This window comes from Ruditapes philippinarum, unplaced genomic scaffold, assembly GCF_026571515.1.
Source record: "Ruditapes philippinarum isolate M1 unplaced genomic scaffold, ASM2657151v2 ctg2089_1_1_1_1, whole genome shotgun sequence".
NCBI classification, from domain to species: Eukaryota; Metazoa; Mollusca; class Bivalvia; order Venerida; family Veneridae; genus Ruditapes; species Ruditapes philippinarum.
This window is the reverse complement of record NW_026864154.1, coordinates 230,279-256,963: the sequence shown is the minus strand read 5'-3', so window position 1 is coordinate 256,963 and position 26,685 is coordinate 230,279. Positions and strand designations below refer to the sequence as shown.

Below are 26,685 nucleotides of genomic sequence, written 5' to 3'. Positions count from 1 at the left end.
CTGATTAAAGAATGAGGCAATTAAATTGTATCAGCTCAACACTGCACTGATTAGATCATGAGACAAAAGATCGATTGGACAATGAATGCTATCATTATTATGGTATTGAATAGACCAATAAAAGACAAATTTTGGGTGAATAACTGGTTGGGCAGTGATTGAAAATTAAGATAGCTAGTCAAGATTGGCAAAGCCTAAATATCTTTTTTGACATTTTTTTACCATTTGAGAGGAACATCCAGTCGAAATCCGGACAAGTTCTGAATAAAACTGCGTCCCGACACTATGGTTATGAGACCTAATATGAAATCAATTTTATTGATTTTATTCTTCATCTTTTCTTACCTATTTTTACATTAGTACAGCCCAAAGGAATACTATGCTTTCAAAGGAATTATATCTTTCTCAGTGGCATGGAATTAAAGTCGGAGTTTAAATTACAAATGTTTATAAATAAACGTATAAATTAAAATTATTATTGACCTGTTGAAAATTTATTTAAAACGAAATAAACACTACTTGTTAAATTATGGTGTGCAGCTAGAGACGCCAGATTGGACAGCTGTTGGCTTTAAAATGCTATTTTATATACATACATATTTCAATAGGACCTTATGCTAAATTGTATAGTGTTTATGTTGAAAATCTGTTCATTATGTACATCAGTATCAGTACTTATGTCAATTTTCACTCTTTTTAAAAGTGATTTGCATTGTTTTGTCACTATACATAAGCAACGTCATGACTAAAATTATTAAACCTTGTGTATCATGGAAATGATAATCATGTAAAGATCTAATAAATGGAAAAAAACGAAAACTTGTAAGACTGATTTTAGAAAAATCAATAAAAAATATGTATCAAAAAATATGCATAAAAATCTTTTGGGCTTATTTGAATCGAATCGTACGTCGCACATTATTGAATCAGTTCTTTTTCATGTCTATCTTTCCCCCATTCGTTAGTGTCTAAGCTAGCGGTCTGACACACTTTACATACTGGTTTTTATTTGTTTGGGTCGTCAGACCAAACAAATAATGGTAGCGAAATTTCAGAGTGTGATGCTGTTAATTGCAAATGCCGAAAGTAGGCCGCTTTTTTTTAAGCGGTTACTTCCCTTTATATGTACACTAACGCCGAAAAAAAAATCAGGGGAGATCACTGCGTAAAGATGGTCAAATGACAGGCGCATTAATTTTCAAGCAAAATAATTCCCGAATGGTCGAAGACTTCAAATATTGTTTTATCCTTTATAGACATACATGCTTATAATAAGCTCCATGATTATTAACATCTGTGTTAAACAACAGTTAGCGTCGAAATAATAAGGGTTACAAACCCTAATTTAGAATAATATGGTTTTCTTCAGGCCTTTTACATATAACTTCACCGTGGCCGAGGGGTCTGGAGTTCAAATCCAGGAATTTCAAATTGTTTAAGTCAAATAAACATTGAATTGAATATTAGTGTTACAATTAGTCTTAAAGCCATTTAACTACAATTAAAATGCTGGAAAGCACTGGTGGCACTCACTATACAAAAACAAATTGGTTTATAATCTCACAACCTTCATCTTTCTGACATTCTGAGACCCAAACAAATTCAGCGCCTTCTGTGCTTTGATTGCATACTGTCAAACCGTTGGAAAATGACATCGCACGTCAAAAATTATCTCGATGTCTTTTTGACAAGTCTAATTAGTCGGATTATATCATCCGTAAGCTGTAAGCGGTGCACCACAGCTGGTAGATTCTTGTAATATTTTTTACCTGTATGGTTAAGGTATGTGTAAACCCTAACCTCATCTTTATTACCATTTTTTTAGAAGTTCTGTATTTTTTTATCATTCTTTGCCGATCGTGGAAAAGCATTCGACACTGGATAAATTTAACTTTGGCAAAGATCTTATAAAATGGGTTAAATTTTTTTTTACACTAATATATCAGTATAGGCCTACTTATTAATAATGAAATTTTTTCGGAGTCTTTTAACATAGAAAGGGGTGTTCGTCAGGGATGTCCATTATCATCTTCATTATTGATTTTATGTATTTAAAATATCATTAAATTTCATAGCAAAAGATAGCGAAATTAAAGGGGTAGAAATCGCGAATAAAAAAATAAAACAATCCTTTTTTGCAGATGATGCTACATTTGTAAATGCTGGATCAGTGAAAATCTTGTATATGTTATAACAGAATTTAGCAAATTCTCTGGATTAAAACTTAATAAAAGAAAATTCCACAATTCTATGAGTGGGATCGCTTACAATAAGTGATGTAGAACTAAGTAAAATATCAATTGGACATCTGATTCAGCAAAAAAATGTAGGTATTCTATTCCCGTCTAATTACAACTGAATTTTAGAACAAAAACTTTTCTCAATAGCTTGAAACAATTGCAACACAGAAAACTTACCCCTATGGGTAAAGTGATGGTAATAAAACATTTGCCTTACCTAAACAGTAATATCCATTTTCAATTTTAGAAAACCCATCAAATTACAAGATATAAGAAATAATTTAAGCAATGTTTCTTTTTCTATGGGATGACAAGCAAGAAAAAAAAATCAAACGTAAAACATAAAAAACTTAATGTTAAAAATGTACGTGGTTTAAAATGATGGATATTTATTCTTTTTAAATGCAGTAAAGGCAAATTGGGTCAAACGATATCTAAATGAGGACAATAAAAGATTATGGAAACATTTTATAGATATGATATAAAAATAACCTTAAATATGATTGTAATCTTTCGAACTCACATCGATAAGCTATTTCGTCATAAATCATTTATTAACAATGTGCTTCCGTCATGTTCATATACAACAAGAACACATTACTAGAAAAGAAAACCTTAAACATATAATATGGAATAACTCGAAAATCAAAATTGACAATAAATTGGTGTAACGTTTCAATAAAACATGGCATATAAAACATGACATAATGTAGGTATTCTATATCTAGAATATATATGATTATATGAAAAAAGAACTTTACAAACTTGATTATCTGAAAAATATCTATGGTATGGAAAACTACAGCGAGTTTTTAAAATATTACATGTTTGTGAATAATATACCAAAAGGATATCTTGATAATTTGAAATCTACAAGAAATTATAACGAATTTCAAGAAACTCCCCTTAATAAAATTAAAAAATTAAAATCTGTAAATAAGCTTTTATATAATATTCAACTTGAAAATGATGAAAGGTTCAAAATTACAAATGAAGAGAAATGGGGAAAAGAAATATATGGTTCCATTAAAAATACTACGGATGTGTAATTAAGAAATGTTCAATACATTTTTTTTCATAGACAGATTCCAACTAATTGATGTTATTTAAATAAGTAAATTATAATCATTGTAATTTAAATCTATGTGATTTTTGTGATAGCAATTTAGAAACGCTTTATCATCTTTTTTTGTGAATGAACTATTATTCAAATTTATGGTGGAAATTACATTTTTTTTTCTCTTATCAATCAATATTGATTTCTCATATAATTTAGAAACAGTGTTTTTGGAGAGCTGAATAAAACCATATTAACAGTACTTTAGTAAATCATATCATCATACTTATCCTTAAAATGAAAAACCAAAAGCATCGACCAACTTTCGATACTTTTTAAAAACTTTTTTGCGATAAAGAATACAAATTAAAGAGAAAATTTCTTTTCTTAATGATAAAGTTGAATCACACAAACAAAAATGGAGTATCTTGTTTAACGCTCTAATCAACAAACCAACAGTAAGGGAAAACTTAAAAAATTCAAAACCACAAAACGTAAGAAAAATAATTGAAACTAGCTCGCTTATTCCTTTTCTGGGGAGTTTTGTTTCTGTCTCTAACCAACAAACCAACAGTAAGGGAAAACTTAATAAATTCAAAACCACAAAACGTAAGACTAGCTTGTATATTCCTTTTTTTGTGTTTTTGTTTCTGTTTTTTAATGTATATATAAGTAAGTAAACAAGTACCTTTTGAATGTGTGTATGCATGCTTGTGTATGTATATTTCTCTGACTTCTCCTTTGTTGTTTATATCATTTAACAAATAATGTTAACTGTTTTTGAATTTACTTTAAATTCTCTCTCGCTCCCGCTCTCTCTTTTCTCCAAGTAAGTTTATATGTTTTTGAACATACTTTAATTTTTCAGTTTTTTTGGCTTGCAGCCACGGCTGCAAGCCATTTCATATGGAAAACTTGTTCCGGTTTTTCGTCACTCTTCGGATTAATGATAATAGCCGATGTAGTTCCGATTGCAATCGTGACAATTCGGGCGATTCCGTCATACTGCAGAATCAATCGAATGCTGCGGAATCAGAATATTACGGAAATCTAAGCTATTTTAGTTACCTCGGTAATCCCAGTTTGTTTATATAAATAGGATTCGTATTTTTACTTGATTTATTGATTTAAACCGTAATATATTATAAACGAAATTGTTCCGTTTCATTTCTTTTTCAAGACGCAATTGTTAGTTTCTGTTATAATTGTTTTTTGTCTGTATTAGTTTTATACAATAGAGGATGTTGACTGTAGTAGTATTCCGTCTTCAAAGGGTGGTCCAATTCACACAGAATATTAGTGCATGATCGAGTTATATTTAGATCTATTGAATTTGGTGAGGTAATCTAAAAATAGTCCATGCAAATCATTAACCTTACCACGTGATGATCTATAGATAGCGATGCTTATTAATTGGTACCACGTAACGAAGTGGAAATGAAATGTGCACACTTGTTTCCTTTCAGTATGATAGATAGATCTCCACGTTAGTATTTTTACGATTGATTATTTTCTTTGTTAGTTTTATACAATAGAGAATAGATTTCAAATCGTTTTGACAAAAATATTCGTTTTTACAAAAATAAAAACAACTAAATATGTTGGGATGAAGGCACAACTGTGCAAGCCTTTCCTTTTAAAAGGAAACTTTATTTATTTTTCGAAATGAACGAATATACCGGTATGGTAAAAATATGGAATGACCGGGTGCTTTTTACTTTCTTTTGACAATATAAATATATTTTGTATGTTAACGAGTATGTTTGTATCGTTATACTTTAAATATGAAATAAATGAAAAATAAAATATAGAAAAATTATTACTGTATGTTTAATGTAAATATAATTCACTAACCGCAACCAATTTTTCAGAAGTTCTTTACAATAAATTCATTTATGAATCCACCTCCGTAAGCTCAGATGGTTATATTTGACTTGAGGGGAAAAGAAACAACAGAAGTTATAGTTGAATTGAAAATTGTCATTTTAATGATAAAATGACGATAAAGTTAACATATAATATTGCATAAAAAATACAATGTGACTAGAAAGAATTCAACTACATAAAATGTTTTCCTTGAAAGACAAAGTTGGAGGAAAGAACCGCCAACAATATTATGCATGTTAAATATAGTATCAATAAAACAAATTTATGAAAACTAATCTAAACAATCCACCATAATGAATGTACGAATGTACCTTGCAGATTGGCATAACAATTAAACATTATAAAAGGCAAAATTATCCTAAAAATTGGGTGGGAGGTTAGTTTATGTTGCATAAATTAGTGCAATGTAATATATACACAATGTGAATTTTACACTATGGTCAAACTACACTAAATATGTAATGACATGGAAATTATCCCTGCCGGGATACTACGGTATCCATAAAGCTATTTATTCTTCAAATAAATTATTATATACTGTTTTAATTTTGTTTAGTTTGCAGATTGAAAGTGAGAAATCATTGCAGTACAGAGATGGAAAGCTTGCAGCGGTTAAGAGTTGTTGTGAACAATCCAAATAAATCCTTTATAGTAAGTTTTTAAACGAATTGTTTATGTTATTAGTTCTTCGTTTTCAATATTTAACACAGTAGATAGTTTCAACAAAAACATGACAAAATTTAAACAATACTTTTTTGTTGCAGATTTATAGTTTATATTATAGATATGGCAATATATATATATATATATATAATTATAGTGTGAAAACCATTATTCAGCATACATATATACAAAACAGGACTTAAAAAAATGATCAAGATAACGGAATGTCGGGTAAAGCGATGTCGAAATAACGAAAAATTGAGAAAAGCGGTGTTGAGATAACGACAGTTTACTGTACAAATACTTAACTTTTCAGATAGGAGGCGCTATGTTGCTCATTCAAGGTGCATTGAGCATTGCATTTAGCAGGTTGGAAACTTCTGGTGTTGACATGATAGAATTAGTTAATCAAGGAAAGCTGATGTGTTGTCTAGCTGTATTACAGCTGATCATAGGGAGTATCTGCTTATATATTACCATTGACTTCCGAAGTTACATACCCCATTTAGCGTATGTAAGTAACTATTCACAACCGTTCGAATTGTTGATAATAATACAGACCTCACATATATCAGAAGATTCTGGTTCACATATAAGCTACTGTAGATCACCTGGTGATATATAACACCAGGAATGGTTCGTGATGACAAAATCTAAGCAAAAGAAGCATAAATAAAAACGACTGTTTTCGGTAATTCCGCGTATTGTTATTTGTCTTTCGGGCAAAGAAAACAGTGTTATTTTCATTTTTATATTGAAATTATTTGGGACGTCATTGCATTCAGCTATTTGTGCATGGCGATCTGGACCTAGTAGCAATGTGAATAAAACATGTATCTGGTGAAAATCATCGGTTCATATTGTTAAATCTGACAATGAAGAAACAATGAAAAGTGTACCTACTCCAAGTCTCTTCATTCAACCAATAACTGTGTTGGAATAAATGAACCCAAAGGACTAGAAGACATAAGATGATTTATCTCTGTCTTTCTACTATGCCTTATTATTAACATATCCACCTTAATATTTGACATATAATTATAATATTTAATAAATCTTAACTCTAAAATTTTCTATTTTCATCTTTAGATTGTTAGAATGTAATTTTCATCTTTCTTCAAATCTTTGTCAATAAAAAAGCTCATTTTTTAAAAAATATTTCCGCCATGTCTATTAAAAGAAACATATAATTTACAGTAATGAATTATATATTAGGAAAAGACAAGCATTGTATGCCTTTTTCATCTTTGTATTTTGTTAGAAACCATTGTATGTTATATATTTTTGTGCAAGTGTTTGAAATTTTGAAATAAGAATATGAAAAATTTAGACGAAATGATGCAAAATATTACTTATCACTCTTATCTAATACTGTATATATATATTTTTTTTCTTTTTCTATTTTCCCAGTGTCTTTGGAATGCATTTGTGATAAAAGTTGTGCTGCAACATTCAAATGAGATTTTTGAATACGTGGAGGTATGATTAATAGGAATATTTTGACATTGTATAGTAGTACATTGAATTATCTCAATCTTGTCATCTAGTTTGTTTTGTTAACACCCAAATTATTAATTATATCATAAATGTACTTTTTGAAAATGTATCATACTTAAATCGTATACTAATACATGCACAGTGCGTCCCCATTTGCTTCACTGCATAGACAATCAAATCACTGTCAGGCGTTTGACTGTTATTAAATTCCAAACCATGTTAATGCATTACTACCTAAGCTTTGAAGAGAATTTAAATAGGCTACAAATACTGTCAAGTTGTCAACTGTCAAACTGCATTAAAAAGGGTTGTACGTGGGTCCAAACCCCATTATCTAAATAATGTTAGCTAAATGTTATTAGTTTCTTTACAAATATTAACAGGAAAACATTTCCATAAGGATGATATAAAGATAATTAAGAGCTCCATTCAAGTTTTTTATCAGAACTTTCCAGGCCACCAGATATGTAGGTCAATGTCACTAATTTATACTTACATTTATCAAGTGAGGGATATTAATTGAAACAATATGCTCATAATTACTATATTTGTAGGAATGGATGACGAAAACACTGTACGTTGCGCAGCTTCTGTTAAACATCACTGGGGTAAGCTTCCTGTTTTTAACGTAAAAGAACAAAGTTATTTACCTGGAAGACTGTGTCAATTCGTGTAAATTGAATGTCACTTACATTGAAACACGTGATACTTTCATTGAACCACGTGACAATTTACATTGACCCTTGTATCACTTACATTGAACCAAGTGTCAAGTATAAATGAATCACACGTCACTTGCATTGAACCGCATATAATGGCGTGTGTAGGACCTAGTGTACAACATGGACATAGTATTCATTTAATACTTATGTGTTCAAAAAATAGATTGACATGCACATAAACACCATGAGCAAAGTCTATGGTAAACTCCTAGGCCATTCCGTTAGAGTAAACAATGCAGTCAGCTAATGCACAATATGCTAATTGTTGTACAAATTTTGTATACAATGAATACTTTCAAAGAAAAAATCTAACAAGTCCGACGCAAAGTTTCAATAATGTTAGAGAACATGGAATATTACAATTCATATCGTTTCAATGCTAAAGTAACGATAATTTGACGTCTTGCATTTGTCCGAAAGGTTTTTTAAAGCGCGTGGGGATTTTTTAAGGAGCAAGCGGGGTTAAAGAGAAAATATTAGAAATGTAAGACAAACTTTCTGTTGTGACGTGGTTTGTTTATGGCATAGACTGTGTTATGTTGTTTTTATGTTTTATTTTTTGTCATTAGTCTTCAGTGAATGTGCAGTTTAGTAACATAATCATTTGATCACACACGATAGTATATATATCTAAGTAGCTTATTGCATGTATAGCTTGATCTGGCTTCATTTTAATCACGGATAACCAAATATTGCTAGGCCACACCAACGTCCGATGCAGCGTATCTGTTTTGTAGGACTAGAAGATCGTTTTCTAACAAGCTTAAAAGTCACCCAGTTTAACAAATGAGGAGTAGTCTTATTAATATTACGGGTTGCAACAAGGGGTCAAAACAAAAGTTATTTTGTTTACATACGTAAAAGCAAAATCCCACTTGAATTTCGGAACGAATGAAATTCACTAAAATAATTTCATGGTACCTTATTTCAAGGGAATGTGTTGGGTTTCTTACGATGTTGTAGTATTTGTTTTTCTTTGTTTTTTTTTCTTCTTCTTTTTTGTTTGTTTGATATGTTATAGTTTACGGAGCAATAAAACAACCATGTATCGAAAGATTATGTAGATTTTTTTCAGGAACCGAAAGTGACCCCATTTATTGCCTCTGTCGCATGACTATTTAAGGGTCGGAGGTCCATCTTTGATGGTAAACTAATGATACTAATGGGGTTAGCAAGGAGGCTTGACGATAGAATAAATAGACATACGAAAAATGGTGATTATTTACAAAAGAAAACAACAATATAACACAACAAAAACATCAAAGACAGATACTTTGCGGCCAATGAACGTTTAAAAATACTACACACAGGAATTTATTCTTCCATGTATGCTTAAACAAAGCTAGGTATAAAAACTGAAAACAAAGGTCGCTCCTAGCATCAACATACGAAAAAGTATTTTGATGATTCACATTTATCAATATCAGATTGGAAACAAAAGTTTTGGATAGGATTTTATTATATTATGATTAATGACATATATTTAAAATAGTATGCCAGTCTTTTTTTTAAATTGGTCAAGATTTCCACATTGGATAGCATTTTCTTCATTTACCTTTAGAACATATGAAATATACTTTATAGCACCAGCAAAAGATAGCATTGTTTTATTAGTTTTACATTCAGAAATATATCTTTTGACATATTGTTTACAACATTTATTGTATTGTTTCCTTTAGTTTTACCAAAAAGCATAGTTTCTTTATGCAAGTTTGGCATCTTTAGTTTATCTATACAAATTTCTTGTATTACTTTATTGCTGTGAATGCATTCCTAAAAGATATGTTCTATAGATTCATCAAGAAGATTACAAAGACTACATAAGGGACTGCTAATATATTTCATTTTGAACAAAAGATTATTTGTACGCGAAGGATTCGGCAACATTATGAATAGATGGTTTAGTTGTGAGATATGTATTGGTTTATATTACTGTTAATTTACCGATTGGAGTCAAAGCTCTTCTATTCCATTGTTTAATCATTTTTTCTATATTGGATATTTTTTCTTTAAAGTTAAGATCTATCTTTTTTTCAAGATGCAACATGAAATGTTATACCAAGCATTTTGAAACTAGTTTCGTTCCAATTCAGTTTCCATATTGTTTTTATGCTATCACAGCTGTACTTTTTAATGCCTATCCAAACAACCTTTGTCTTTTCAAAGTTCACACCGAGTCCCGAGATCAAGAGCGGCATTTAAAGATTGTGTTGTTCTGTCTAACATTACAGTGGTATCATCAACAAACTTTTATGTAAATGTTAAGTCTGTTTAATTTGTATTCCTTTAATATTTTCTACGGATTTCAACTTAAGGGAAAGAACTTCTGCACATAATATAAATATATAACATGAAAGAGGGTCGCCTTGACGACAGCCTCTCTGTACATTGATAAATTTGGATAATAATCCACATTGACAAACAGCTGATGTTGCATTTACAAACCATTTTTTAATTGATGCACCAAAATTTGAAAAAGATAAAGTATTTTGTACAAAATCCCAAGATAGCGAATCGAAAGCTTTTTCAAAGTCAATCAGAAGAAGTAATACAGGAATATCATTTTCTTCTGTATAATTCATAATATCATATATCAGTTTAACATTTTCTCCGATATATCTTCCATTTATTAAAAAACTGAATGGATGGATGGATGGATGGATGGATGGATGGATATCTATCTATCTATCTATCTATCTATCTATCTATCTATCTATCTATCTATCTATCTATCTATCTATCTATCTATCTATCTATCTATCTATCTATCTATCTATCTATCTATCTATCTATCTATCTAATCTATCTATCTATCTATCTATCTATCTATCTATCTATCTATCTATCTATCTATCTATCTATCTATCTATCTATCTATCTATCTATCCTATCTATCTATCTATCTATCTATTCTATCTATCTATCTATCTATCTATCTATCTATCTATCTATCTATCTATCTATCTATCTATCTATCTATCTATCTATCTATCTATCTATCTATCTATCTATCTATCTATCTATCTATTCTATCTATCTATCTATCTATCTATCTATCCTATCTATCTATCTATCTATCTATCTATCTATCTATCTATCTATCCATCCATCCATCCATCCATCCATCCATCCCATCCATCCATCCATCCATCCATCCATCCATCCAATCATCCATCCATCATCCATCCATCCATCCATCCATCCATCCATCCATCCATCCATCCATCCATCCATCCATCCACATCCATCCATCCATCCATCCATCCATCCATCCATCCATCCATCCATCCAATTCCATCCATCCATCCATCCATCCATCCATCCATCCATCCATCCATCCATCCATCCATCCATCCACCATCCATCCATCCAATCCAATCCAATCCAATCCAATCCAATCCAATCCAATCCAATCCATCCATCCATCCATCCATCCATCCATCCATCCATCCATCCTACTCTATCTAACTATCCATCACCTCATTTATTGCTTCAAGATATTTTAGATCTTTAAAAAGATAATTATTATGTTTCCAAAGACCTTAACCATGTTTAAAGTCATCAAATTTCAATTTCAGTGTTATAATAGAGTGTTCTGATTGGAAACTTGCATAAATACTATGTTGCTCTACAAATTGCTGCATAGCTTCAGATATTAAAAAGTATAATATAATCTTGCCTGTTATGTAGATTTAATTACAATTTACGATATACCATATGTCCTAATATCTATGTTATTCTTTTTAGGTGATGGTATTACAGTTGTATCACCAGTATGTCGCATTTTACACAGGATCCAGATAAAAAAGAGGAATGAAAGAAAACCTCATCCAATATAAAAGACTAACTGTCTAATACTATTTTCTTATTTTTGCTCTTGAATTTGAATTTTATTGCTTTATTTTGGAAAAATTAACTTATAGCTTTATCACTAAATTACTTACACCAGCTTATTGTGTTGTGCATATTTCATTAACAAGATTGAATACATTTTCTATTTCATTGTAAACCTGATCACTGACAAGTTTTGAAGAACGGTTATAGGCTCTTTGATTAAGCTTCAGAAATGGGTACATCTTTCATCTTTAGAAAAGGCAAACTTTTAATATACATTTTATAATATTTGAAAAAAAGGAAAAAAGCATATCAACTAGGCGGGAAAAAGTAGTGCTGATTGGGAAACAAGTGTCAAATCAGTAAAATGTAAACGATGTTATAATTTGACTTCATATACTGTATGTATTGCAAAAAGCAAACGAAGCAAAAGATTGTCAATGAGCTAGAATACATGTACCCAAAATAAAATGTGTTTCACTACATAATATTTATGGGTTTTTATGGCTGAAAAAGAATTCAATTTGTAGAAAAAATCAAATACTGCTGTAAAACAAGACATATCCAGTTTCAAAAAATGTTTTAAAAATTTGATTATGTTTTGATGGAGACATAAGTTGAAATATTACCTTAGGTGAACTCGACGTTAACCATTTTACTTTCGTTTTGATGTTTTAAGGGGCTATTTCCGGTGAACGCTGTACAACAGTATAATACTAGCAATCGATCATTACAGAGATATAATCGCTCGTTATCTCCCTTTAAATGTAATCATTGCATAAAATTGAATGACAAAGATGTAAAACAGATATGTTGTAGCCTAACTTTAAATCTTTTTACAATACGATTTCTCCATAAAAACGGATGCGCATTTCGCGCATGCGCACCCTTAATATTAAGTGAAATGTTATACTTCTTTAGCTAACGATATAATGAATTCTTGAAAAAGGTAACTTTTTAACTGTTACATGCTTCTTAAATCGTTGTCTTCAATTATTAAACAGTCCAATAGCCGATCAATAAGCTACAAGATCATTCATCTATGAGGATACAGCACAACTGCTAAATAGACTATGACTGACCGACGGACTGAGAAACGAAAGGTAACACCTTGACTGAGATTAGGTAACGGGGGCAAGTAACGAAAAACAGTGTTACATTCAGAGAGCCGCAAATACTAAACATAATGATACTGGATTAAACTAGTTCCCCAAGTATGATGAGAAAGGAAAATAAAATAACCTAATTTTAGTACAAAAGAAAGTGCATAAATAATATGAACATGAAATCGAACCAGAACAAAAATTACAACTTGAAAATCATTTAGCTTCCTTTTTGCAAATTTTATCTTAAAAATTGTACATGCTTGCATGCGGATGTTGTTAAATGATACATGTTTACTTTCTCACAATACCTGTAATTATAATAATTTGAATTGAAAAAGATACTTGTTATTATTTTTGGTGACGAATATCGAAGATTTTATATGACAAAAAAACCCACAGTTTCCATGGTATTAAACCACTCTATAGCAATAAGAATCAGGGTGACACGACCGGCATTTTTCCCTATTGAACATAGAACAACCGAAAGTGTGTGTTATTATGCAATAAAGCACAGGCGCTAGTCAGTAGTCACATAATCAAAAATTTTACATAATCGGTCTATATAATTATGTATATAAAGATATAAGGCCCCCAACGAAACAAAAACATCATGCGAAACAAACAAGAACAATGCTGAAAGAAACGACCAGATCACGGTTATCTCTTTCTGGTCGCCATCTGAAAGGATCAATCCAAGCGTTAAAGCTTTTTATTTCATTAAAATTCTTCAATTAGCAAAGAAATGAGTAAAAGTTTCAGAAAATGCAAATATTTTCAATCCATGTCGTTTTCGACGTCCAATCTAATCATGTATACAAACACGATTTCTGGTCGATTTCTACGAAATAAATAGAAAACATCTAAAATTTCCTCATAAAATTCATAAACAAACTCTTTTTCTATCAATCTGCGAAGTCTAAATTGAACTAGAGCCCTCTTTGTACGCAAATATTTAAAAAAATATTGGTTGTAGAAGCGGAGGTCAAGTAAAGTGCGCCATTTGGAATTTGAAGTGACAGATAAATGAAGCAAAGAAATAGTATTATACGATTGGTCAATAGTATTCCGGTAATTATCTTAACCAATCAAATCCTTATATAATATTCAGAGCGGAACAGTATATACATGCGCTATACATGGCGATAAAATACTGTCACAAGCGAGATCCTTGTGTATTTTAAATGAATTACGCACGAAGAGGGCATTTGATTAGTGAAGACTTCGCAGATCGATAGGAAAAGAGTTTGTTTATGGAACGTACGTGGAAATTCTAGCCGTTTTTTGTTTTTTTCGTAAAAATCGATCAGAAATCGTGTTTGTATACATGAATGGACTGGACGTCGAAAACGACATGAATTGAAAATAATGGCATTTTGCGACACTTTTCCCAATTTCTTTGCTATTTGAGGGATTTTAATGAAATAAAAAGCGTTGGCACTTGGATTGATCCTTTCAGATGGCGACCAGAAAGAGATAACCGTGATCTGGTCGTTTATTGCAGCAGTGTTCTTGTTTGTTCTGCATGATGTTTTTGTTTCGTTGGGGGTCTTATATCTTTATATACATATATAGACCGATTATGTAAAATTTTTGATTATGTGACTAGCGCCTGTGCAATAAAGTTACTGTTTGACGTGCAATATTTAGACATGTGACGTAATCATTATACACGTGACGTAACCACTAAAAATGTGACGCGCTGAAAATAAGTACGGAAACAAATCAGGTGCAATTTAGCTAAATATCAGGTATAGCAACATTTATTTGATAATGTCGTGTTAGAATCGAGATCGGTGAATTTATTGCTTGATAACATCACTGTTTGCCGTTCGGATGCCCTCGTGATATAATTCCTCGCATCCGAACTCCAAACAGTGATGCTATTGAGCGATAAAATCACTGTTTGGGATATATTATTTCTTACGCAAAATGTACAAAGAAAGACACCCGTTAAATGTTTTGATCCCGTAAATAGCACTATGTGTAATTGTGTGTGAAAATAAGTTTATAATTCTGCAGGTTTGTAACGTCGCTTTTCATTGGACAATCTTGACGTTTATATAGTTTTATATATACATGGATTCTGTCATTTTACGAAGAAATATAATTTAATTCTTTAAAAAGGATGTTTGATGTATTACAAATTCATTCTAAAGATTCCTAATTATGTAAACAAGCGCTGATATAGGGGCATATAACCTGCCAAAATATTTATAGCTCATTATATACATGTATAATTTATCACAATATCGATCTATTCTATATCTGTTGTAAATTTGAAACCCCACTTGAGATACATGTTAAAGAAAAAACGGAATATTGATAACATAAATCATAAGTATCGTTTTTTAACAAAGAAGGTAAATAACGACAGTTTACGTATGATTTAAAGGCGATTTCTTTTTTTTTTCGCTTAAGCAGTTTCTTTATTATATTATACAGGGGCATACCTCGGCTTATTTTGAGTGAAGGCCAAGTGCAAGTCCTTGACCGAAAGGTCGCCAGACAGCTATATCAAATGTAACTCTGTGCAATAACTAGGGGTTTAGGGGATATCTAAGCTAATTGTACTACTATTGTCTTTATCTATAGTTATGAAAATAACATCAAGTACTGAAGGTAAGAGACTGATGTGTACAATGTTTTAAATAGTTATTTACTATTAGAAAAACAAAACAAAGTCAGATGTCTCTATTGTAATACATATTGGTTTTATTTCCTTATTAACGATTCTTTTCTTATTATTTTCTTTTGTTTCATCATACATGGCATAACATAACATGAGATATAATCAAGGACAGTATGCTTTAAAATGGTCTGTTTGACTTTAATATACAATGTACAAACATTACAACTTCAATGTTATAGTGTAACGAAAAGTTATCGTATTCAGTTCTTAAATGTAGAACCGCACGATCATTTAGGTCCCCTAAATATTTTTTTTTAAATATTTCATTGCGGAGTTAAATGCCTCACGCACATAAAAGCATATTGGTAACTCAATAAAATAATACAGTAGAAACAACTTTCTGTAGTAATATATTTTGTTAATACATTCCCTTTTAACGGTCAAATAAACAAAAGTTTGCAATGGTTCGCTGCAAAGATCTGTTTCATAGGGCCCAAACTATTCTACGCAATTTGAAATTGATTTAAAATGAATGAATGGTACCAACTTAGAAATAATATACTGATTTATAGCTACAAGATTAGATATAAAAAAACATTCCATACCCATTGTGCTGCAAACGCAGACAAACGCAGACAAGATCTTAATTTTTCATATAGATCTAGATGTAAAAAATGAATAGTCTATATGTTTAGAGTCCCTTTATCTATATATTGATTTATAACAAAATTTATAATGGTCTGATTGAAAATCAAAACTTTTTTTTTCATTCTGTTATCTTTTTATTGACATTGAGGATATTGATTACTTCACACGACCGTCTGCTAAAATTTATGTAAAATAAAAAAAAAAACATTCTGAACATCTTGTCGATTATTCATAATCACATTCCATATATGAACCGAGAAGTTGCGATTGGTAAAATTAAAGGCAGTTTAACTTCAATAAATAGCAATCTAGTTCACCTTTCTCTGAAAAACAATCTGATACTGAACCGGTATTATTGAAAAACTTCCTGGATTATATAGTATCGTGCAGCGGGACATCATGACTTCCCTTGTTAAGAAATAATATGCTATCATTTGTCCCTTTTCATAAGTCCTATTTTATATTTCTATTTCTTAAAAACTTCTCTCTTCGCCCTCGGTACGCGCAAGTCATTGAGAAGGCACAGGACATCGGTAGATGAATGAAGAACCAGTGCTACGTGTAAGACGGCAAGTTCGCCCTTTGCTTGGCACACACAGCCCTTTTGAGGGCTACCTCATTTCATTATTGCCTCAGGTTATTGTACATTTAGATTCTCATTGACCTCTGTACAGTGACCTACTTTTGGATCAAAATCTATATCTTGGGCTAACACTCCGTGGAAATTGCAAGGAGGTAAATTATCACCACTTTGTGCTTTTAAGGACATGGCTGGTGACATGTCCGGTGTCCATACTCTACAGGGAAAGTTGCTTTTTGTGCCTTACCGGGCGGATGGACCCTCATTAAACATAAACCATAAATTATACATACATACATACAACCAGAAAAATGAAGTTCTGACTTAATGTTTTTCCACTGATGCTATCTGATAAGATAATATAAGAACAATTTGAGTTTGAGTAACGTATGTTACTCAAACATAGATCATGAAACGTCTCGAAATCCAAATAAAAAATATATTAATAATTAATTAAAGTTGGATTCATAAATCGTATCAAAAGTATTTTTTTAGTCTTTACAAGAGTTAGATAACAATAAAAGTAATGATTATAAAACTTTGAAACAAATAGATAATTATATGGTGTACCACCTTTAGATATACGGACGTATTTGTAATTCTTATGCAATACTAATGATTTATATATGATACATAAAAAATGCAATATCGTAGTTCCACGTTAAGGAAGTGAAAAGGTACGAGTTTCTTGTATTTATCACATTTATCATTATTTATATTTACTTCTCCTTAAATACACTTACTAATTTTGTCAAGAATGAATACGATTTCATGTCGTTTTTTTAATATATCACAACACTATCAATTAAATTTAAAACCAAAATAGATTATCAAAACACCAATATTTGTCGTGTCGCGAAGTCGCCATACAATAAAAAAAAGTTGTCTTTATTTCTAAAATATTGTAAACAAGTTATTGGTCCAGACTTACAGCAAATGCTACAAAAATCTAGCAAGAAAGAAAATTATACAGATATAAAAAGAAAAAAGACATAAAAAGACATAAAAGATATAATTTTTTAGAGACTTGATGATAAAAGTAGTGACATTCGGGGGGGGGGGGGCGGGTCGGAAAACGAAAATGTGTTACGTTGTTTTCAGTTGCCGCCGTTACAACCAGAATGCATCAATGCTATACTTAGAGAGACAGTTATAAAAATAAACAAAATAACAGACACGTAAATACATAATGAGAAAAAAAGAATGTAGTAATCTTTAACTAAAACAAACAAGGGCCATCAGTGATGACATGTGTCGCCTCATGATGGCAAATTGCAGCTACTGAAATATTATATTTGTTTCTTCTTAAATACAATTACTAATTGTGTCAAAAAAACCCCAAACAATTTCATGTTTTGTTTACAAAAGTTACAAGATGATCAAAAACATCGAAATTTGTTGTGTTGCGAAGACGGTAAAGGTTAAAAAATGTCCTTTTTTCTGAAATATTGTACACAACTTATTGGTCCAGACTTACAGCAAGAGACCCAAAATTCATAACCAGGACAAGACACATTTTTTATCAAGGCCCATAACTCGGTTGAAAATCCTTCAACCGGAAAACCCGTGTAATATGTGCAATAACTTGAGCTACCGATCAATCCATTAAAGTTTCATCAAAATTGCATTAGTGGTATAAGAGGAGTAGTCCGGACTAATTTAAAAAAATAAAATCATTAAAAGGAAATTACTCTGACAATAATCATAAAATCGAAAAATGTTGAACAGATTTTTAATTAAGAGTCATAACTCTGTCAAAAATGGAAAAATGAAAAGTGGAAAACCTGTGTTAATTGTGCAAGTTCGTGAGCTACTTCTCAACCACGTAAAAATTTAATGAAATTTCATTAGTGGTATAAATGGAGTATTCCGGACAATCTTTATTAAAACATTTTTATTTAAGGGCCATATCTGCTCCAAAATCATTGAGACAGAAAACCCGTGTAAATGCGCAAGTTTTTGAGTTACCAATAATTAATCCTGTAAAGTTTCAATAAAATTGCATTACTTGTATGAAATGAGTAGTCCAGGCAAACTTTGAAAATAAAAATAATGAAAGGGCCATAACTCTGAAGAAAAGCATTAAACCAAAATGCCAATGATATGTACAACTTCACTTGATACTGATCATTCCTATAAAGTTTGGATGAAATTGCATCAGTAGTTTCTAAGAAGTAGTTCGGACAATATTCTTTGTAGCTGGCAACACACAAAACACCCTTTTTATTAAAGTGTCATAACTTCGCCAAAATCTTTTAAGCGTAAAACCCGTGTAATATGCGAATGTACTTGAGCTCCAGATAAATCCTGTAAAGTTTCATTGAAATTGCTTCAGTCGTATAGGATTAGTAGACCGGACAAATTTTAACAACAAACATCTTAAAAGGACACTACTCTGACAAAATGCACAATTAAACTTCTGTAAAGTTTGAAAGAAACTGCACCAGCACTTCCTATACAATATCTTGTCCATGTTTATTTTTTTAAATTTTGCAGCAAAGAGACTTCTCGACAAATCTCGAGCAAAAAATGAATAAAAAGAATTAAAACATAATTTACAGATGAAGTGGCAGATTTATGGTTGTGCAATTTTTACTTTAGAGTACTACATGATGCTTGGGTAAATTTCTGTGTGATGGCAAAAAAGATCGCAATCAAAATTTGACAACAACTTTCATTAAATTGAATCGACTCATACGTTTGACTGTACGCACACTATTGAATCAGTTCTTTTTCATATCTTGTATAATTACTGCCAACCAATTAGCCTAATTAATTCGGCGTAAACGTTTTGACCCACTTTGCAGACTTTTTTTCTCATACTGTCAAACCATTGCAAAAATACAGCGCCCGTCCAAAATTATCTCGATGTCATTTTGACAAGTTTCATTAGTTGGACTTTATCATACGTCGTTATGCGTCATAAGCTGTATACAGTGAAATACAGCTAGTATCATGTTCCATTTGGTTTCTTGTAATAATTTTATTCCTGTATTTATTATCCACTAACCGCATATTTAGAACCAATTTTTCCGAAGCCTTTTACAATGAAATCATTAAATGTTTTAATTTTAATTTAGTTAGCAGATTGAAAGCGAGGAATCGTTGCACTACAGAGATGGACAACTTATGGCGATCAAGGCGTGTTGAAGACAATCCAAAAATAGTCTTTATTGTATGTATTTAAACGGATTGTTAACGTAATTAGTTGTTCGTTTTTATTATTTGACATTATAGATAGTTTCATCATAAACATGACAAAATTTTAACAATTTTTGCTGCAGATTTATAGCTTTATATAAAATTTTATATTATAGATATGGAAATATATATATAATTATAGTGTGAAAACCATTATTTAGCATACATATATACAAAAATGACTTTAAAAAATGATCAAGATAACGAAAGGTCTGGTACAGCGATGTCGAGATAACGAAAAGTGAAGAAAAGCGGTGTTGAGAAAACGACAGTTGATTGTACAAATAATTAACTTTTTAGAACACCCCACACTGTCAAATAACTTAATAGCGGAGGCCCACTTCACTTACGTCCTCGAATGTTCACCATGATATCAGCCATTGATCCACTATCACGCTGCCGTCTTACTTGTACCACTTTCGACTCTTTTGCAATAGTTCACTATACCTACTATTAGAAACAAAACATACTATATAAAGACCTGCTTACATTCTTATTTCTAAATCTGTTGCTTACATTGTCTGGTGATGCACATCAAAATCCTGGTCCAGTTCCTTCTAACGACTCCTCTCTGTCATCACTTTATGACTCCTCATCCCAACAAATCACCAGTTGTGGTCTTAGTCGTATGCATTTAAATATTCAAAGTGTTACGCCAAAGTTAGATATTATTGAGATTGACGCCCAACAATATCATATTCTTGTATTCACTGAAACCTGGCTGTCTCCTAATACTCATGACAAAGACCTCAGAATTGCAAATATCGTTGTGTAAAAACTGTAAAAGTGGGTGGCGGTCCATCCACTTCTTGAATATACTGATGTAGTCTGGGATAACTTAACTGACGAACTAGATAAGGAAATAGAATCCCTTCAAAATGAAGCTGCTAGAATAGTCGCAGCGCCACGAAACTGTGTAACATTTACAAACTCATCAGTGAACTCGGTAGGGAATTGTTAGAAAATAGAAGAAAAAACATAAACAAATCTTATAGTATAAAATGAAAAACCATATATCACCTTCTTATCTTTCAAATCTTTGAACTCCTAACCGACAAAGTACATATAATAAGACATATTGACGATTTAACTCCAGTTCCAACCAAAACTCATTTATACGCAAAACCATTTCTACCTTCTACAATTCTCACCTGGAATTCTCTTCCCGAAACACTTCGATCTAGTCCAACTGAAGGCCCAACATGCACATGCAGCTTGAGAGAAACTGTATCTCATTTTATTGCAATGTACCAAATGCAGAAAAATACGTCAAATTTCTCACTAATTTGAATTGTCCGGCTACAGTAAATAACCTTTATGACAACGAATATCTCTCTTTCGGTGAAAACAAAACCCTCTTTCAGAATGTCCAAATATTCATTACACAATTGAAGCGTTTTTTTGTAAGAAGTACTATGAGTGTGAGTAAACTTGGCCTTTCCGTACGCTCATATTTCTTTACATGTTAATCTTTAGTATTAAGCTTCGATATATTCAATCATATCTTTCCTTACATTCTTCCTTTCTTATAGAATTTCACCATTATTAACCTTAGTGTCTCTGTAGTGATAATTCAACAATCACTTTAAAGAGCTTAAATAAATCTAAACCGCAACATTTTTGTATCTTTATCTTGAAAATTACTTTTACTGGAAAGGAATTGATATAAGTATTGTTTGTTTTCCAATTCAGTCTGAATTACATTGTTGTGCAATGTTTTTAAATGTCATTCTATGTACAATTTAGTGAATAAATAAAGTTTAGACTAATTTTTCAGATAGGAGGCGCTATGTTGCTCTTTCAAGGTGGTGCAGTTTGCATGTATACATATTCCGGTAGTGATGAAAATTTTGAAAGGACAACATTAGTTAAGCAAGGAAAAGTGATGTGTTGTCTGGCTGTTATACAGCTAATCATAGGAATTATCAGCTTATGCATAACCATTGACTTAAGAAGTTACACGCTCCGTTTAGCGTGTGTAAGTAATTAATTTTTATTCACAACCTACTTACATTCTCATTAAAACTTAATCATCTTCCTTCGATTCTTTGTCAATTATAAATCTCAATTTCGACCATTTCTATGAAAACAATAAAACGCTTAATTCACAATAATGAATTACATGCTATCGACCTTTTTATGCATTGTGTGAATTTTTATCATTTTATTATGTAAGATATCATTGTATGTAATATGGTTTTGTGCAAGTCTTTGAAATTTTGAAACAAGAAAATGCAAAACTTAGACGAAATGAGGCAAAACATTACTAATCACTATAAACAAATACTGATTTTTTTTTCTTTTTCTATATTGCCAGTTATTTTGGAATGCATGTGTGCTATGTGTTGCGTTGATACTTTCATTTGAGATTTTTGAATACGTTGAGGTATGATTTATTTTATAGTACATTGCAATATCTTAATCTTGTCATCTAGTTTGTTATGTTAATACCTACATTATTAATTGTATCATACATGTAGTTTTTGAACAAGTATCATAGTTAAATCGTATACTAATTCATGCACAGTGCGTCCCCATTTGCTTCGCTACATAGCCAATCAAATCACTGTGAGGAGTTTGACTGTTATTATTCTCTAAACCATAATAATGCTTTACCTAAGCTTTGACGAGTATCTAAATAGGCTACAAATACTGTCAAGTTGTCAACTGAATTGAAACTGAGGGTCGTGGGTTCAAACCTCAGAATGGTCAACTTGTTATTTTGTCTTTTAACATTATTTTGTTTCATTCAGATCCCTCTTTAAAAAAGAAAAAAGTGTTAAGAATTCAGTCGCTTGTTAGCTAAATATTATTATTAGTTTCTTAACAATTATTGATAGGAAAACGTTTCAATAAGAATGGTATAAAAGATTATCTAAGTTTTCATAAGAACTTTCAAGGCCACTAGATATCAAGGTCAATGTCATTAATTAATACTTACATCATAGATCAAGTGAGGGATATTAGTTGAAACAGTATGCTCATAATTACTATATTTTGTAGGAATTGATGCCGAAAACACTGTATGTTGCACAGCTTCTTATAAACATCATCGGGGTAAGCTTCTTTTTTAATGTAACAGAACAAAATTTTTAACCTGGAAGACTGTACCGATTGGTGTATATAAAATTTCCCTTACATTGACACGTGACAATTTACATTGACCCTTGTGTCACTTTGCCAGGTACAAAGAATCACATGTCTTTTTCATTGAACCGCAGTTAACGAAGTATGTAGGAAAAAGTATACAACATGGACAAAGTAATCGTTTAATACTTATGTGTTCAAAAAAAAGACATTAACATGCACATCCAACCCATGAGCAAAGTCTGTGGTAAAACCCATACGCCATTCCGTCAGAGCAAGCAATGCAGTCAGCTAATGCATAATATGCTAATTGTTGTACAAAATCCAAGAACAATTTAGTATACAATAAACAGTTTCAAAGACAACATGGAACAAGTCCGAAGCAAAGTTTCTAAACATGAATATCATAATGTTGGACAACATTGACTTTTACAATTCATATCATTTCTACGTTAAAGTTAATGATAAATTGACGTCTTGTCCTAGAGATTTTTTTAAGCGAAAGTGGAGTTTTTAAGGAGCAAGCGGAGTGAAAGAGAAAATTTTAGAAGTGTAAGACGTTCTATTGTGACATGGTTTGTTTATGGCATAGAGTGTGTTATGTTTTTTTAGTCATCAAAATCTTCAGTGAGTGTGTAATTTAGTAACATAAACATTACTTCAACAACTTACTATGAAAAATCATTAAAGATTATTTCATTACTAGAATATAAAACAGACAATTCTTTATATCTACGTAGCTTATCGTCGTGTGTAGCTTGATATGGCTTCAATTAAATCATGGATAACCAAATATTGCTTAAATTATACCACACCAAAGTCCGTTGCAGATAATCAGTTTTGTAGGACTAGAAGATCATTTTCTAACAAGCTTAAAAGTCACCCAGTTTAACAAATGAGGAGTACTCTGGTTAATATTTACGGATTGCAACAAGGGATCAAAACAGAAGTATTATTGTTTACACAAAAGCAAAATTCCACTTGAATTTCGGAATAAAATTCTCTAAAAATAATTTAACGATATCTTAAGTAAGAGTTTTTTACGATGGCGTAGTTTTTTTATATGTTATACTTAACGGAGCAATACAATAACCTGTATCGAAAGATTATGTAGATTAAATTACAATTTACGATAAACCCGATGTCCTAATATCTATGTTATTCTTTTAAGGTGATGGTATTACAGTGGCAACACCTGAATGGCGCATTTTACCCAGACCCGGATAAAAAAGAGGAGTAAACGGGAACGTTATCTGATATAAAAGTTTAACATTTCCATTGAATTTGAATCTGGTTGCTTTATTCTCAAATAAAAGATCAACTAAAAGCCATAATAACTATGCCACTAAATTACTTATACCGGTATATTGTTGTATGCACATTACATTAATTTGATGGTATATATTTGCAGACTATTACCTATCAATATTGAAAACGTTTACAGAGACATTAATTTAGAAAAAGCAAATATACATTTTATATTATTAAATGATGTAAAAATGAATGCAATCTCATTGGTCCAAACAGTAGTCAACAGAACTTTTTATAGAATCATATTCACTGGGTGAAGTATCGTATTCACTGGCTGAATTGGATTTTCCCAGTCTAAAAATAAATTGAGACTCATATTCAATGACATATATCGTAGACTGTTAATTACGCGTGCTTATGAAATCAGATTATTGTTGGGTTTTGTTCTTCATGGTATATTTCTCGATTAAAATATCATAACTTTATTATAATAGTTAAAAGGTACACCGCAGTGATGAGTATAAACTTGAATTACTCTTGTATGCGCAACGTTCGCGTTGTTGTTGCACGGCTTACACTTGCGTCTTTTTTCACGCGCTTCAACGAAACAGGCAAAGGTTGCACATTTATAAGTTTGTCTTTTTATGATTATTTTTAATTCTTCCTATTCATATTATAAATCGCTATCGCCTCGGTCAATATGTCATCTGCCGATGAATATCACATCTTATACAATGGCACACTAGTTTATAAATGCATATCAACAAGGTGCTGAGTCGGAATTTAATTTTCAAATGGCTGTGAAATACTAGTACACTGTATTTAACAATTTAGTGTCCAAAATGGCTCGCTAAATACTAGTATTTAACATTTAAGCGATGTCCAAAATGGCTCGCTAAATACTAGTATTTAACATTTAAGCGATGTCCAAATGGCTCGCTAAATACTAGTATGTAAAATTTAAGAAGTGTCCAAATGGCTCGCTTAATACCTAAATACAAGCATTTAACATTAAAGTAATGTCCAAATGGCACGCTAAATGCTAGTATTTAACATTAAAGTAACATGAAAATGACTCGCTAAATACTAGTATTTAACATTTAAGAAATGTCCAAATGGTTCGCTAAATACCTTAATACTAATACACTGTATTTAACATTTAAGTACTGTCCCAATGGCTCGCTAAATGCTAATATTTACCGGGCCGCTTAAATGCTAATATTTACTGGGTCACACAGCCTTTCGCGTCTGTATCGCGGTTAAAATTTCGCGAATTTTTTTTGCCCGCGGTTGCCCGTGGTGGAAAATGTGCAAAATTGGCTTACCCGCTGTTTACCCGTGGTATGCCCGCGGAACAGACTCCGGCGACTGTTCCGCGTCCTTGTCGCGGGTGAAGCGCGGCGGTACCGCAGCCTACCACGGGTATAATAAAGCAGCCGATCCGGGCTGTAGAAATCATAACCGCTCAGACACAGTCCCGTGAAGATCAAGCTATGGCACCGAAGAAGAAGCCCACGTCGAGTTCCCCGACCAAGAAGAAGAAGCAGCGTGCGAGCAAGAAGCAAATCGCGCCTTTTATATACCTAAAATTAGACGTTGTACGGACGCGATTATGCCGTGGACAATCGTATTTGGGACGTGTACAAGACGCAATTGAACGTGATTAAGTCGGTATTGGGGCGCGCTATTTACGCGGAGAAAGGCGTTTGTCTGTGCTTACACGTGGTACACACGCTAATGCACGTGATAACAACGCGGTACAGATGCGGAACAAACGTGCTATGACCGTGCTCCAGCCGCGGTTACCCGCTAAAATTTCGCGTCCTACCGAGTGTAACCACGTCTTAACCGCGGCCGTAGCACGTCCTAGCACGTTCGTTTCGCGTATGTACCGCGTTGTTACCGTGTGTGTACCACGTGTACCGCCAGCGATTACCCGCGGTCTAAATTTTTGGGCAGCCCAAAACTTTTTCGCGCGGCCAACCGCGTGTGAATTTCTTACCGCGTGTAACGACGGGTAAAGTACGGCTGTATCGCGTCTTTATCGCGACCTCAAAGCGTCCAACAGCGTCTGCTTCACGGGCAGAATTTTTGGCCGTTATTCGGCCGCGATACGCCCGTGGAGGGCTGTGTGACCGGGCCTTTAAACATTGATTAAGTTTCCTAATAGGCAACTTAATCTTAAACATTGACCTTTTATTCTAATGACCGCTGAATCTTAAACACTCAAGTATTATTCTAAAAGGCAGATGAATCTTAAAAATTTTGCTACTTATATTTGTG

The 26,685-nt window shown here is 32.0% G+C and overlaps 2 protein-coding genes across 2 annotated transcripts; both read left to right on the top strand.

Annotated features, from left to right (window-relative positions):
* Positions 1–5,586: 5,586 nt before the first annotated feature.
* LOC132724594 (uncharacterized) lies at positions 5,587–12,390 on the top strand. The gene is made up of 5 exons (XM_060709472.1): positions 5,587–5,835; positions 6,164–6,361; positions 7,258–7,326; positions 7,899–7,952; positions 11,814–12,390. Exons 1-5 carry the CDS (start codon positions 5,779–5,781, stop codon positions 11,868–11,870), a joined length of 435 nt encoding a protein of 144 aa, XP_060565455.1. The 5' UTR covers positions 5,587–5,778; the 3' UTR covers positions 11,871–12,390.
* Positions 12,391–17,444: 5,054 nt separating this feature from the next.
* On the top strand, positions 17,445–25,608 carry LOC132724593 (uncharacterized). Its single transcript, XM_060709471.1, has 6 exons — positions 17,445–17,540; positions 19,944–20,038; positions 21,842–22,042; positions 22,382–22,450; positions 23,068–23,121; positions 24,323–25,608. Exons 2-6 carry the CDS (start codon positions 19,982–19,984, stop codon positions 24,389–24,391), a joined length of 450 nt encoding a protein of 149 aa, XP_060565454.1. The 5' UTR covers positions 17,445–17,540; positions 19,944–19,981; the 3' UTR covers positions 24,392–25,608.
* Positions 25,609–26,685: the final 1,077 nt, after the last annotated feature.